The 15,591-nt window shown below is 38.8% G+C and overlaps 1 protein-coding gene across 1 annotated transcript in view; it reads right to left on the bottom strand.

Annotated features, from left to right (window-relative positions):
* Nucleotides 1-15,591, bottom strand: part of baiap3 (BAI1 associated protein 3) — a 73,928-nt gene that overhangs the window by 11,512 nt on the left and 46,825 nt on the right. Inside the window, exons 13-28 of the mRNA XM_073838685.1 lie at nucleotides 14,318-14,410; nucleotides 14,131-14,234; nucleotides 13,789-13,906; nucleotides 10,895-11,019; nucleotides 10,415-10,505; nucleotides 8,786-8,842; nucleotides 8,050-8,147; nucleotides 7,727-7,778; nucleotides 7,460-7,611; nucleotides 7,154-7,277; nucleotides 5,421-5,564; nucleotides 5,159-5,254; nucleotides 4,658-4,873; nucleotides 2,551-2,619; nucleotides 2,385-2,464; nucleotides 2,109-2,217 (exon numbers count right to left, since the gene is read on the bottom strand). Coding sequence (XP_073694786.1) covers nucleotides 2,109-2,217; nucleotides 2,385-2,464; nucleotides 2,551-2,619; nucleotides 4,658-4,873; nucleotides 5,159-5,254; nucleotides 5,421-5,564; nucleotides 7,154-7,277; nucleotides 7,460-7,611; nucleotides 7,727-7,778; nucleotides 8,050-8,147; nucleotides 8,786-8,842; nucleotides 10,415-10,505; nucleotides 10,895-11,019; nucleotides 13,789-13,906; nucleotides 14,131-14,234; nucleotides 14,318-14,410 — 1,728 coding nt within the window. The remainder of the gene's footprint in view (nucleotides 1-2,108; nucleotides 2,218-2,384; nucleotides 2,465-2,550; nucleotides 2,620-4,657; nucleotides 4,874-5,158; nucleotides 5,255-5,420; nucleotides 5,565-7,153; nucleotides 7,278-7,459; nucleotides 7,612-7,726; nucleotides 7,779-8,049; nucleotides 8,148-8,785; nucleotides 8,843-10,414; nucleotides 10,506-10,894; nucleotides 11,020-13,788; nucleotides 13,907-14,130; nucleotides 14,235-14,317; nucleotides 14,411-15,591) is intronic.

Below are 15,591 nucleotides of genomic sequence, written 5' to 3'. Positions count from 1 at the left end.
TGACACATATTGTGGCCATTCAGAATTTAAATATCCGAGTGTCGCTAAAGGTTAATGCTCTATCATGATGGAAATATCGCCTACACCAAACCCAACCCTAAACCGTCTCGAAAGTGTTAACAAATGCAGTCTCATCCTCAGACGTCACGCCCACGGAATGTTGGCTAAACGTCTCATGCATATGGTACACTTAACTGGAAACACTTCAGGAATTTCAAAGTCGTCATCTGATTAGTTGAATTTGATTGGATTTCCGAGATACGCGAGTGTCACGTTTATTTTCGGTCCGCCGGGAAACAAAACGCAGACTGAGGGTGCTTTCACATCTGTGGTTCAGTTCATTTGGTCCAGACCATGGGCAACAAATGTAGCATCTTTCTGCCGTTTTGAGTCCTTTTCACATCACACTGATTGCTCTGGTCCAAACCAGTTGAAACAAACCAAAATGCAGTCATGTGACAACATCCACATCACTCGTTGGCCAGATGTGTCATTGAACATTTTTTCTAAACTGCTACACAATGAGAGGATTGCGGTGTTCTTGTGAGTTTTCGAAAGTTTGGAGCTAATATGATCATCAGACCAAATTTATGAGGCTCCACACTTCCTCACAACTCCAAGTTTGTCCGCGAGCTGCCATGTTGCTAAAGCGCTAACTGTCAACGAATACTTGTCCTCATTCCATAATGAACAGCGCAGCGGACTACGGCAGCTGGATTAGTCCAAAAAGGCGCGGTTGGGTCTGTTCGAGTTCGGTTCATGTTCTTACCATAAACAAACTGCTCCAGTGTTCGTTTGAAAGCGTACCGAGACCACCTCTTCAAGGAGGTCTCGGTACGCTTCTTTGATCCGCTTTTGGTGCGCACTCGATTGATACATTCACACCTGTCCAAACGAACCGCACCAAGAGGGAAAACGAACTCTAGTACGATTCAACCGAACTAAATGAGGCAGGTGTGAAAACAGCCTGATTTACTCAGCATTTTGCTGAAAGGTGCTTATGCAGACGCCATTGTTGTTATACACTTTTGCAACGTTCGCGAACAAATTATTGACTTACTGCTTGCTCTCCCTCTTCTTCACCCGAAACGTGACGCTGAACAAAACAAACTGTGATTGGTTGTTTGACATGTCGGTCAAACGGCCTTATGGGCGGGCCTTGGCCAATGAAAGCTGCCATGGATTTCAGACCTTCAGCAGTCAGTCTGAAGGTCTGGCTATGCGAGACTAACAAATGCAAAAGTTATATAAAACGCATTTGTTGACGCAGCCATGCTATTTTAACTTCTTTACGCGGATTTGAGCTGTTTTGTCGAACCATAGTTTTTACGGGATTCATACCAGAGCTCTTCATCACTCAAGTGCAATGCTATATCACGTGAGCTACCGAGCAAACCTACTAATTTGAAAACTCACCTATATGAAGCTGTATATGTGACGATAACATTCAAAAGTATCAGTTTTCAAATTGCACAGGATGTGAAAATTGTTTTGAAGTCATAACATAATATTCTGCAGGTAACAGTATGAAAATTAGGCTTTATAATTTAAAACTCTGTACCTGAAAATCATTGTGTTGTTGTTGTTGTTTGAGTTTTACTGCCTCTAGCGTAACTGGAAACTGCAGTGATTCATACATATTTTTCAGTTTTGCAGAAATGTATAAAGAACAATAATGAATAGTTACAATTATATTTCCACTTGAGCTTGGTGTGGCACGGCACGATTACAAACCCGTTCTGAGTCTGGAACCATGCTGGTACACTGCATGTAATGACGTCGATACTCAAGATTGGTCACTTGTTTGTTGTCTGGCTACCAGTTTCTCTCTGTATCTGGCCAAGCATGCTATTTGAGTGAAGTAAACAGAAATATCTGATCATCCTGCATAACGCGGTCGCTATTTGCATCTCATACTGTATGTAAACACTTGCATTACCAAGGGCACGACTGACGCATTTGTAGTTCAAGCTCTGCTATCAGCCCCATAGTAGAAAATGAAACTATATCTGTACAAGCTGGGCTGGCCACGGAAAGGAACGGTTAAGAAACAAGAACGTTTTTGCCCAATTGTTGAAAAGCCACCACTGTTACTCATCCATACTGACCTCTACGGTGTACTGAAACCGTGTGTAGAATTCCACCTGGACGCCCCTGTTTTCCGCCACAGTGTCCAGGATCATCCGCAGGAGCAGCTCCCACAGACTCTGCAGAACCCTGGGATGCACAATAACGGTAAAGATCACGCTCACAGACACAGCGACCTCCTTCAAATTCAGTTGTTTACCACTTTACAGAGCCCGATTTACATGCTTCCAAGGATAAATCTATGTGTCATTACTGTTGTTACTACATGTTCCTTTTTAAATGAAGCAAGTAATTACCTTGTTAGATTCTCTTCAACCAGTGACTCATTGAGGATGACTAGAGTGTCATCAAGGTACTTCATCAGGGGAGCCACAGCCTGGAGTAGTTCATCAAAGAGGACATATGTTGAAAAACACATTAGGCCATAATTACATGTTCTTTCTCTGTTTTGTTCATACTTGCCTCGTCATTGTTAATGGAGTCTGGAGATAGGCTGATGTGTTGAATGCATCTTCTGAGTTCAGGAAGCATCTGTATAGGACAAAGTTTTATATGATTGACTTTTTACTCCGGAAATTGTGCAAAGCTAACCAATCAGGGGTGTGTTTCCCAAAACTATTGTTAGCCAACTATGGTCTAGTTCACCAAAAATGAAAATTACTCCATGATTTACTCACCCACAAACCACCCTAGGTGCATATGACTTTCTTCTTTCAGACATATACATTTGAGTTATATTAAAAAAAATGTCCTGGCTCTTCCAAGATTATAAATAGTGCTCCACATGGTGCTGGTGGTTAATAAAGGTCTTTTGAAGCGAATCAAAGTTTTTGTGTTAGAAAAATATCCATATTTAAAACTTTATAAACCCATAATTTCTAGCTTTCACGCGTTCACGACGGTGGATGATGTAGAACATTGACATAGCGAAATTCTGGTGGATATTCTGTGAAGCACACATTTAAAAGAAAATGGCATGAAAAAAAGTGCATTCTTAATGGCCACATCTGTACACCCTGCTGAAAAAACCAGCATATGCTGGTTTTTTCAGCAGGGCAAGCATTCATGAGAGAGTGGCGTTCCACTGGATGACGTAGAACGTAGGTGAAGCGTAAATCTCGGTGAGAATCAAGTTATGTTTACAGAAAAGAAAACTCCTTTTGGCTTATATCAAAATCTTCCAACATGTTTCTTCACAAATTCTTGTTTTATACTTCTAATTTGTAAGCTGTGTTTAGGTTTGCTCTGTCCACTGCGTTTTCGTGTTCACCACTTCTCACAAGAGCTTACACTACGCCTACAACCTACGTCATCCTTTTTAACGCCACCCTCTCATGAACACGCATACGACAGTTAGCAGCAGCTAAAGATTATGGTTTCTAAAGTTTTGAATATGGATATTTTATAAAGCTTGGAAGAGCCAGGACATTTTTTTTTTAAATACAACTCTGATTGTATTTGTCTGAAAGAAGAAAGTCGCATACACCTAGGATAGCTCAAAGAAGAAGTTCACTTCCAGAACAAAAATTTACAGATAATTTACTCACCACCTTGTCATTCAAGATGTTCATGTCTTTCTTTCTTCAGTCATAAAGAAATTATGTTTTTTGAGGAAAACATTTCAGGATTTCTTTCCATACAGTGGACTTCTATGGTGCCTCCAAGATTGAACTTCAAAAATGCAGTTTAAATGCAGCTTCACAGGGCTCTAAATGATCCTAGCCAAAGAAAAAAGGGTCTTATCTAGCAAAACGATTGGTTATTTAAAAAAAAAAAAATACAATTTATATACTTTTTAACCTCAAATCTTGTCTAGCTCTGTGTGTACTCTGTGTATTCTGGTTCACGAGAGCTAGAGTATGCCGAAAAACTCCCATCTCATTTTCTTCTCCAACTTCAAAATTCTCCTACATCGCTGTTTTACCTTTTTTTGTAAAGGGCATTTGATGAGTTTTGCATGTTCACTTAAACACTGGGTCGGTACTTCTGCAGCGATCTTGAAGTCGGAGGAGAATTTTTCGACCTACCCTAACTGTCTTGAACTGGAATACACAGAATTGATGCAGAGGTAGACAAGACAAGCATTTAAGGTTAAAAAGTATATAATTTTTTTTTTTTTTTTAGAAAATAACTGATCGTTTCGCTACATAAGACTCTTCTTCCTCGGCTGGGACTGTTTAGAGCCCTTTAAAGCTCAATTTTAACTGCATTTTGGAAGTTCAACTCAAGGGCACCATCAAGTCCATTAAATGGAGAGAAATCCTGAAATGTTTTCCTCAAAAACCAAATTCTTTTCGACTGAAGAAAGAAAGACATTAACATTTTGAATAACAAGGGGGTGAGTAAATTATCTGTAAAATTTTGTTCTGGAAGTGAACTTCTCCTTTAGGTAACATAAGTTACAGCCTTGAATTGGAAAGGCACCCCAGAAATCTAATTTTCAAAAAACTGTTTGGGTACAATATGCTTCAGCGTTAACATAGCATGCTTGTACAGTATTGTTTCCATAGCTCTTGAAATAATCAGATCTCTTAGCAGTTGAACTGTACTTTTTGATGTATGCTATTACCCTATCAGTAAGGTGTGTGATTAGGCGTTTGGCCTCCCTCTGCAGGTCGATATCAGCGTTGTAGAGCTGCCCATTGAGGGACTTGTTGACCTGCTCCTTCCCTTCCAAGCCACATGACTCCTCCATGGCCTGTTCGACCCCCCGCCAGTCCAGCTCCCGCGGCAGACCCCCCAGGTACACACGCACATGCTCCGTGCTGTTCAGGGCGACACAAACCTGCACCAAAGCGGCAGCCAGGAAGAGAAGGAAGGGAGATCGGAAATGAGGAAAGGAGAGATATAAAGTGGAAAGAACAAAAAGGAAGAAAATAAGGAGGTCTAAATGGGGCGGAGGGAGAGAGAAAGCATACAGTGCAAAATGAAAAGGGGGCGCTAACGAGGTCAGGCACACTGTGACACAGGCACACCGCTGAGACGTCAGTGTTGTCAGGGAGAAGCACTCAACGCTGACATTTACTTCGCTCGTAATGAAAGCCAACCCTCCCTTGCCCAGAAGCGCTACCTGCACGATGAAACTCTTGTGGTCTCGTCCCAGCTGGCCCCTCTCAATCTTGCGCTTGATCAGCTCGGCGTAACACACTGCCTCGCTGCAGAAATTCTGCCACACATCAAGAAAGAATTGCGTTATGTGGGTGAAACCATCAATTCTCCTTTCCATTACGAGCATGCTTTTTATTATCAGTGTTTTTGACCGCCGCTCCCCAGCTGTGCAAGCTTAAACTGCATGCTTATGAAAGTGGAGCTTAGAGCTTAGAGGTGCTCACGTCCGTCAGCCGCGTGATGAAAATGAAGGCTCCCGCTGAATCAGGCCACGCCAGCTGGGCCCAGAACTCCCGCACCTGGCTGAAGCATGTTGCAACGTCCACCGCTGAGGAGCTGTGCTTGGTCTGACTCTGGATCGGCTCCAGCTGTATCATTAAAATAGACACATGTTACGCTATGCAGCCAACACACTGACTAACAGGCTCTCAATGGGGTACATTTTTCACTCAAAGAGGCTGATTTTATTAGGTCTCCTTGGTACAGCCTTAAAAATAAAGGTGGTTTTCGTAGCGATGCCATTGAACAACCATTTGGGGTTCACAAAGAACCAGGTCTCAAAAGAACCATTTCTTTTTTAACGTGAAGAATTTTTTTTTTTTTTTTTTGTCAGGGCCATGTTTTATAAAAAGAACTGTAAGTAGATCACAGAAAATATATAAACAATCTTAAAATTATAGGTTGACGTAGATCCCAAAAGCTTTGTAACTCGTACTGGAAAGTCTAGAAACTGGAAAAGCTGTGCAGGAAGTCCACAAAAATACCTTTAAATGTAATACAGTTGATGCTACTATTCTTACACATTTTTATTCATTTGTTTTCAGTAAAACAAATACATTTATATTTATATTTAAAAAATAAAACCTATATAATGTAATATGAAAATGTTGGGTGGTCTGTCAATGTTGGTTTGGCTGACGGTTCAGCAGGAGCGGACATGCTGTCTTTACAGTAGAAATGGGTTTTACTATGACTCACTGGCAGGCATGGAAACCATTGCACATGTCCTGGCTTGTAATCATGTCACCCCACACCATCTACCTCATCTTCCATAACCTACTCTTCTCTGTTAACTCATCTGCAGCATTGCCATCACTATTTTTGCTGTACTTTACAAGTTTTCAAAATATATCTGATTAAAAAACACAACTTCAACCTTATTGTTTGTCCTACACCTGGTGACAAAGTCAAAACGGAAATTAGGATTTTTGAGGAAACATCCCAGGATTTTTCTCTGTATAGTGAACTATTGCATTTTCAGCGCAGCTTTAAAGGGCTCCACGCAATCCCAGCTGAGAAATAAAGAGTCTTATCTAGCAAAACGATCAGTCATTTTCAAAAACAAAATTACATTTTCTATACTTTTTAACCACAAATGCTCATTTTGTACTAGCTCGGCAATGCGCGTCTACAACTTACGACCGTGTACTTCAGTTCAAAAAGGTAAGTTAGGGCAAAAAACTCCAACTTCACAATTGTTCGACACTGTTGTTTTACCTTTTTTGTAAACAGCGGTTGACTTTCATTGCATGTCAACACTGGGTTGGTACTGCCGCCTTTCCAACTTGACTACGTAATGCGTGAGGTCAAACCGGTACAAAACGAGCATTTGTGGTTAAAAAGTATATAAATATATATTTTTTGACAGATCAATCACTGAAGTCTACTATATGGATTAAAATCCTGGAATGTTTTCCTCAAAAACCTTAATTTCTTTTCGACTCAAGAAAGACAGGATCATTTTGGATGGCACAGGGGGGAGTAAATTATCATGATATTTTAATTGTGGAGTGAACTAATCCTTTAAGTAGGTGTTGGGCAGATGCAGTTTTCAGCATTAGGATTAATCTGCTGCTATTTTATGCTTTTCTCTCTGACATTGCAAGTGAAGAAGTATTAGTAGCTATAATATATGCTACTGTATAATGTTTTGTTCTTTTTATGGCCTCAAACTCACCTGATCCATTTCCACAGCTTTGCGGATCCTGTCAGTGGATCTTTCATGTACAATCTGCAGCCATTTATGAATAGAGGTCTTAAACGAGTTGTGGAATCCAGTTAGAGCCAACATCTTAGTGTCTCTGAAGAGAAATTTCCACATGTGAATCACCAGTTATGACTAAGCCATACTCAAGCTCACTCAAGAGTTGATAAACTTGTCAATTATAGAAAAATGATTTATCTATCAACACTCTTTACATAATTAGTCTAGCTGATGATTTAACTCTCATGCAGATGGATTAAGAGGAGCCCAATGACTAACTTGAGAGGCAGAAACTCCCTGAAGCGCTTAAGGGACTTCAGAGACATGTAGAGCTCAAAAAGAGTCTCTCCCATGGTTTGGGTAAGTCGTGAACTCTCCTGCTCCAGGTTCCCACACACTCGCTCCATTGCCACATTCACGTCATCTGCCACCTGGAGACACAGCGCAACATTAAAGATCCCTCTCTATAGCCTGACTCCTGTTTATCGAGGAAAGACTTATTTTTAACAGAGATCTGTAAGAGTTCCCAGGGGTGCTCAAACTTACAAGCTTCTCTAACTGCCGGTAGGAGATGCTGAAGAAGTCAACCTTCACAGAGCTGAAAGACAAGCCAAAATCATTGTTATCTATGTTTCTTAAAACTTGTTTCATTGTTGTTGTGTCCCAACCCATCTCATTAAAAATCAAGTGTACTTTAAATAATCGTAGGTTTAAATATTCATAGGTTGGTTTTCCCAAAAAGTGTAAATGCTGTGTATCTGCGGGGCAATCAAAACATTGCTCTGTTTGTTTGAACATCGTGACCAGCCCAACACAGCAATACTGACTGAGCATGAGTGGAAACCTGTTTGAAAAGTTCGAAAAGTTACCTGTAAAAAAGCTTGTTGTAGACATTTTGTCCTCTTTGCACATCAACACATACTGCATCAACCACCATAACCAAACGCCTCAGCTGCTCCTCTAGAGTCTGTAGAGACATGCAGACAACAGTTACATCAGCTACTGAAATGCTTGACCACTGATTTCTTGTTTAATTAAAAGCTAAAGAGAAACTACAGGTACTGTATCTACAGAAGTGACTGCAGTATGAATGGAGAAATCAGTGTTGGCGAAAGTCATTTTTGCATTAATGCATTACAATACACCCTTGGTGGCTGTGGCCTCTTTCACCAAGATGGTTCAGGAATGGTTTGAGGAGCACAACAACGAGTTTGAAGTGTTGACCTAGCCACCAAATTCCCCAGATCCCAATCCAATCGAGCATCTGTGGGATGTGCTGAACAACCTGAACAAGTCCGATCCATGGAGGCCCTAACTTACAGGACTTAAAGGATCTGCTGCTAACATGTTGGGTGCCAGATACCACAGCGCACCTTTAGGGGTCTAGTGGAGTCCATGCCTCGATGGGTCAGGTCTGTTTTGCCAGCAAAAGCGGGACCAGCACAATATTAAGAAGGTGGTCATAATGGTATGCCTGATTGGTGTATAAAGGGCCATTGAAACAAGGTATTCATTTTAGCTTAACAAAGCTTTCTTTGTACTGTAGCAAAATGTTGGAACTACATTTGAAAACACTTTTAAAATTGTAATGAAATCAATACTTACGCCTTCATCTGGTTTAATGTTTGATATTATTCCTTCATACCATTCAACTGTGCCTTTCTAAAGTCAGGAATAAACAAAGAAACCAAAAATTACAAATAGTAACAATTTAAAATCATTGTGTACAGTGGTCCCAAAAATATTTGGACAATTTTGGATGTGTAAAACTGTACAGTACAGTAGAAAATATAAAATATAAAATCAAGTAGCATCTGCTAGAGTTTTTTTCAGAGCCATGACCTTAAACCATCTGGTCCCTCAAGATGAGTAGTACATGCATGAAGTCATTTTCTCTCCATTTCACAAAGGTGTTATATATTAATCACAGGTGTACTTCATCACATGAAGTATTTTCTACATTTGGCAACCAGAATCTGTATTTTGAACAATGTATTTATCATTTTACAATTGAAAAAAAAAAAAAAAAGTGTGTTAAAATATATCAAAGCTTAATTTTTAGCATCATTACTTCAGTATTCAGTGACACACAATCCTTTAAAAATCATTCTAATATGTGACCCTGGGCCACAAAACAAGTCATAAGGTTAGTCATAGGATAGTCAAGTTTGTTAAGTTTGTTAGGATACGACGATATTTGGCCAAAATGAAATTATTTGAAAACCTGTAAACTGAGGGTGCAAAAAAATCTAAATACTGAGAAAATTGCCTTTAAAGTTGTCTAAATGAAGTTCTTAGCAATGCATATTACTAATCAAAAATGAAGTTTTGCTATATTTACAGTAGAATATTTACAAAATATCTTGATGGAATATGATCTTTACTTAATATCCTAATGATTTTTGGCATAAAACAATTTTGCCCCATACAATGTACTTTTGGCTATTGCTAGAAATATGTGACCCTGGACCACAAAACCAGTCATAAGGTTAAATTTTACAAAACTGAGATGTATACATATGAAATACACATGAAAGCTCAATAAATAAGCTTTCTATTGATGTATGGTTTGTTGTGATAGGACAATATTTGGCCAAGATACATCTATTTGAAAATCTGGAATCTGAGGGTGCAAAAAAATCAAAATACTGAGAAAATCACCTTTAAAGTAGTCCAAATTAAGTTCTTAACAATGCATATTACTAATCAAAAATTACATTTTGATATATTTACAGTAGGAATTTTACAAAAAATCTTCATGAAACATGATCTTTGCTTAATTTCCTAATGATTTTTGGCATAAAAGAAAAATCAATAATTTTGACCCATACTATGTATTTTTGGCTATTGCTACAAATATACCCCAGCGACTTAAGACTGGTTTTGTGGTCCAGGGTCACATATACCATTCTACTTAAGAATTGTTTTGTAGTCCAAGGTCACATATGTTGGTTTGATGCTCAAGAAACATTTCTTATTAAACAGTGGTGCTGCTTACACTTACACTACTTGCACGCTGATACATTTTTGTCAGGATTTTTTGAAGAAGTTAAAGTAAAAAAAAAAAAAAAACAGCATTTCTGTCATGTTTGGTCAATGTAATGTGTCCCCACGGAATAAAATTCTCAGTTACCCCAAACATTTGGAACAGTTTTATATATTTTTGACAAAGTGTGGCTTCAGTGTCCAAATACCTTTTGAGACCACTGTTGTATGTCTGTATCACTTTATTACCTTTATAACTGTGGCTATTTCCAAGTGCAGTTCACTGCGGTTTGAACACACGGCTCTAAAGGCTGCCATTGACTGCATGTGACCGATGCTCCTAAAGCACACATACACACAGCGGATCAATATCCAAAGAACAGTTTCAACGACACCATGTGGAACCTGCATGAACTGTTTGTGTGTTAGTGTGTCTCTGAGCCCAGTATATGTACTGTACTACACTGTAGTAGCAACACTAGAAATGACCACAGGATGTCAATTTTTGTGTGTCCCTCTACCCAATACTGATCTACCCATAGGAGTCGGAAAGGGCAGATCACCATGAGCTCTGAGGCACAGCTGCAGCAATTGATGGCAGAAATATCTGAATTCAAATAGCTTTATTTTGGTCCTTCAGCAAGGAAATCGACCATATGAATGTGGGTTTCTGTGAACACATGTGTGAGTTCATGAGCCTTTGTAACCTTTATGTGTGTATGAACTCACCTCAGCATAAGCTCACAGCGTATGATGGCAGCAGAGTTGTTGCAGGGGAACACTTGACGCATACTCTTCATTTGAGACAGGCAGTAATCACAGTAAAGTCTGAAGCTCTCTGCCAAGAGACCCTCCTGCACTCAGAAACACATAATTACAGACTGGACCCAGATGAAAAGAATTAGTTCCAAACTAGAGCCTTAGGGGGGAATTCACGGAGAATTAATTACACCCGCTGATAGCGCCGTTTATTTGCACACGCTGACAGTGTTGTTTTAGCACCCGATTCGCTAAAGGAATTATGCAATAAATTAGCACCAATTGCAATTTGCACAGCGCAACTCTGAAAGCAATATAAGCAACGTTAACTGCACCAGACAAGCGGCTCTGATTTTAATAAGCCTAGTGTACAAAAAAAGGAGGTGTGTTTGTGCTTAAAAAATTGACAATGCATTGAAGTTGACATAGGCCACTGCATTCATATCCTAGATCTTTTGTAAGACAAAGTGCTCAAGTTAAAAGAAGTTCAACTTTTAAAAAACACATCTAGCGAACTGTACTTTTAAGAAAGATTTTTTACACAAAGTAACAGTATTACTATTAGAATTACTATTTGCCATAACTACTTTGCTAGACTTATTTAGACCTATTTTCTTTTCCTCTTACCTCCATAATGCATATTAAAGTAGTCTTTATCCATCTTATTTTTTAATGCGTAAGTAAAGTGTTTCCTGGTCATGTGTGAGACGTTTGGTTCAAAAGCCACCATAGGGAGAAGAATAACAAAGTGCAGTAAACAGTAAAACTGTTTGTACTACAAACCATTGTGTTCATAATTAAGATAACACATTAAAATAATATGGTAAGACAGACCAATTTGCAATATCAAGCAGCAAAACAAGCTCTTTTGTACAGCTATAAATATCTGGACGCAAATGACACTGGAAGCCAGATGCAAAAATTTAACAAAAATATTAGGTGGATAAACGCAGCTTTGTTTACAGCATAACCAAGGAAACTCTATATCGCTGCTGTTCCATAAGCGCCACCTGCTGTTAGAAAATATATTTGCATTTTCACTCAGTCCATCTGCTGTTTGTGTTTTGTGCAGGTGTCTTATGTAGCATAATTTCACAAATCTAAAGTCAGACTATTCTGACTTGGCTTTAAATATTGAAATTATAAAATGTAATTTAAATAAAAAACAACTGCTTATGCCACAGTGCCTTGCGAAAGTATTCATATGTTGCTGCCTTACTGTATGTTAAATTGCTTTAAATGACTTTTTTCCCACATCAATCTACACTCTATACACCATAATGGCCAAAAAACTGGTTTTAACATCTTTGCAAATGTATTAACAATAAAAAACTTAAATGATTCCATTGCATAAGTATTCATACCCTTGTATGGGACTGTTGAAATTTAGCTCAGGAGCATTCATATTGCTTGTAGATGTTACTACACTTCGAGTGTAGTTAACCTGTGGCAAATTAAATTAAATGGGTATGATTTGGAAAGGCACGCCGATCTTAATGAAAGGTTTAACTGCTGAAAATGCATATCAGAGCAAAAACTAAGCCCTGATGTCAAAAAACTGCCTGTAGAGCTCAGAAACAGGACTGCATCAAGCCACACATCTGGGGAAGAGTTAAGAAAAAAATCTGCTGCATTGAAGATGCGCAGAAGCATGTAGTCTCCATTACCCCTAATGTAAGAAGTCTGAAACAACCAAGACTCTTCTTAGAGCTTAGAGCAAACTGAGCAAATGATGGAGAAGGGCTTTGGTTAGACTGGTGACCAAGAACCTGATGGTCACTCTAGTTGAGCTCCATGATCATATATGCAGATAGGAGAAACTTACAGAAGGACAAACATCACTGTGGCAAGACTCAATCTTCTCCTCAGTGAAGACACATAAAAACACACTTGAAATTTGCAAAAACCTAAAGGACCCTCAGACTGTGAGAAACAAGATTATGTGGTCTGATGAGCCTAAGTTCCAAGCATAGTCTTTGAAGGAAACCAGGCATTGCTCATCACCTGAAGAGTAGAAGAAGGAAGATAGCATTAATAAAAACCCAGTCCAGAGCATTCAGAACCTCAGACTGGGTAACATGTTCACCTTCCAACATGACAATGACCCTAAGCACACAGCAAGAGTGGCTTATAGACAACACTATGTCTGCCCCATCAAAGCTGACTAAGCTTGAGAGGTGAAGAGGTGAGGCAAAAATGGCAGATAATTGTGCATAGCTTGCTGCATCATACCAAAAAGACTTGAGGCTGTAAAGGTGTTTCAACTAAGTACTGAGTTAAGGGTATGAATATTTATGCAACGTACTAATTTCAGTTTTTTTTTAATGAAGTTATGTCAATTCTGTTTTTACTTTGTCAGTATGGTGTATTAAGTGTAGATTGATGTGGAAAAAAAGTAATTTAAAGCAGTTTAACATAAGGCAGCAACACAACAAAACATAAAAAAAATTGCAAGACATTGTACGTAGCACTGCTGTTTGTTCAAAATACCCCTACTTGTCGCACATAATTCACCTTTAAGCAAAAATGTTTTATACACACAGATTTTCTCCTGTTTATAAACATAAACCTCAATTTGATTAGATTTATGCTTAAAGCAAAAACAATATTGCCTCCAGATATTCTCAAACAACAAATCTTAATATCATGCAAATTTGCTTTGTAACTAAATGTCTCATGCTCACAAATTAGCATTTTACTGGTAAACAAGAAGAAAATGCTGATCGAGAAAATGATTTTCTGCAGTGCAATGAATTCACCCCTAGCGTGTAAATCTCCAAAGAGCACTGAGCCCCAGTCTCTGTGATACGGCACACAAATGTGCCCAGATTTTTCAGGGTCAGCAAGCTGCTGTAAAAACCCACCAGTTCCCCGTGCACAGCGGTATCCTCCCACTCTGCCTCCACGGTTTTCAGCAGCCTGAGGAGCAGAGCGTAGCTCATCCTCTGAGAGCGGTGATGGCTGCTGTAACACTGCCAACGGCTGCAAACACATGCAAAAACATCCGTTTACACACTAGTGTCAGTCTCACTGTTGGCAGCAATGTGTAGCTGAGGCATGCAGCGATTATCAGGATGGGTCTTGGTGTTATAAGCATTTGCTGTTTTCATGCTGTTGTGCTCTTCCTGTCAATAAACACGCCGACTGTGTGGCACGTCACAGATGAGCCACGATCTCACACTACAGGTTTGATGTTTCATACGCACATGATGGCCTGCTGCAGAGGGGAGAGATCAGCCTGCACTGCATGATGGGACAGCACAGTCCATGCAGCCGCACACACTTGTCCATTCCAGTTATAAGGCTCTTTCTGCAATTAAAATGGTATGATTATTTATGATAAGCTCTAAGCTTAATGCAAATGAATGCGAGGCAAATAAAAAAAAGCGCAACCTGAATTTGATTATGCTCACAGTCCAGAATCTGACTCAACATCTTCTTGTGAATGGTCACATTGGAGGCCATTTTACTCAGGGCTGTGTCTCTCTGTTGAGCAGAAAGTGGAGTGATTAATACATATTATGATGATAAATAGGCATATTAACCCTAAAGGAAAATTTCTAACCATTGTTTTTCAAAAACCCTCTGAATGTAACCTCAGTCAGTAAGATTTGTGTTATGTTTTTGAAAGTTATGCTCACAAGAATGCATTTATTTGTGACCCTAGACCACAAAACCAGTCATAAGGTAAAATTTTACAAAACTAAGATTTATGTATCATTTGAAAGCTCAATAAATAAGCTTTCTATCGATTTATGGTTTGTTAGGATAGGACAATATTTGACCGAGATACATCTATTTGAAAATCTGGAATCTGAGGATGCAAAAAAAATCAAAATACTGAGAAAATCACCTTTAAAGTTGTCCAAATTAGGTTCTTAACAATGCATTTTACAAAACTAAAATTACATTTTGATATATTTACAGTAGGAATTTTACAAAAAATCTTCATGGAACATGATCTTTACTTAATTTCCTAATGATTTTTGGCATTAAAAAAAATCTAAAATTTTAACCCATGCAATGTATTTTTGGCTATTGCTACAAATATACCCCAGCGACTTAAGACTGGTTTTGTGGTCCAGGGTCACATTTGATTAAAAATACGGTAAGAACTGTAATGCTCCATTTTAATGAATTTTATAAAAAATCTATGTCATACAAAATGCTCATGTCTTACTTCAGTTGAAAAGAAACTTGGGTTTTTGAGGAAACTCTCTCCCCATATAGTGGACTTCAATGGGGATCACTGGGTTAAAGGTACAAATTGCAGTTTCAATGCAGCTTCAAACGGCCCTACACTATCCCAGCTAAGGAATAAGGGTCTTATCTAGTGAAATGGTCTGTCATTTACTTAAAAAATTACAAATTTATATACTTTTTAACCACAAATGCTCATCACTAGCTCAACTTCACACATTTTGTAATCACATTGGAAAGGTCAACTGTGATGAAGGCAGAGGTATCAACCCAGTGAACGTGCAAAGAAAGCCAAATGGCCTTTACAAAAAAGATAAAAAACAATGATGTCCAACGATTTTGAAGTTTGAGGAGAAAATAAGATGGACCCTACCCTCTACCCTACCTCTTCGAACCAGAGTACACAGACAAAGAACTAACCACACATGACCTTTTTCAACGTGATAACGTAATGCGTAAAGTCATAG

The sequence above is a fragment of the Garra rufa genome, chromosome 1 (genome assembly GCF_049309525.1).
Source record: "Garra rufa chromosome 1, GarRuf1.0, whole genome shotgun sequence".
NCBI classification, from domain to species: domain Eukaryota; kingdom Metazoa; phylum Chordata; class Actinopteri; order Cypriniformes; family Cyprinidae; genus Garra; species Garra rufa.
This window is presented reverse-complemented; position numbering and strand designations above follow the sequence as displayed.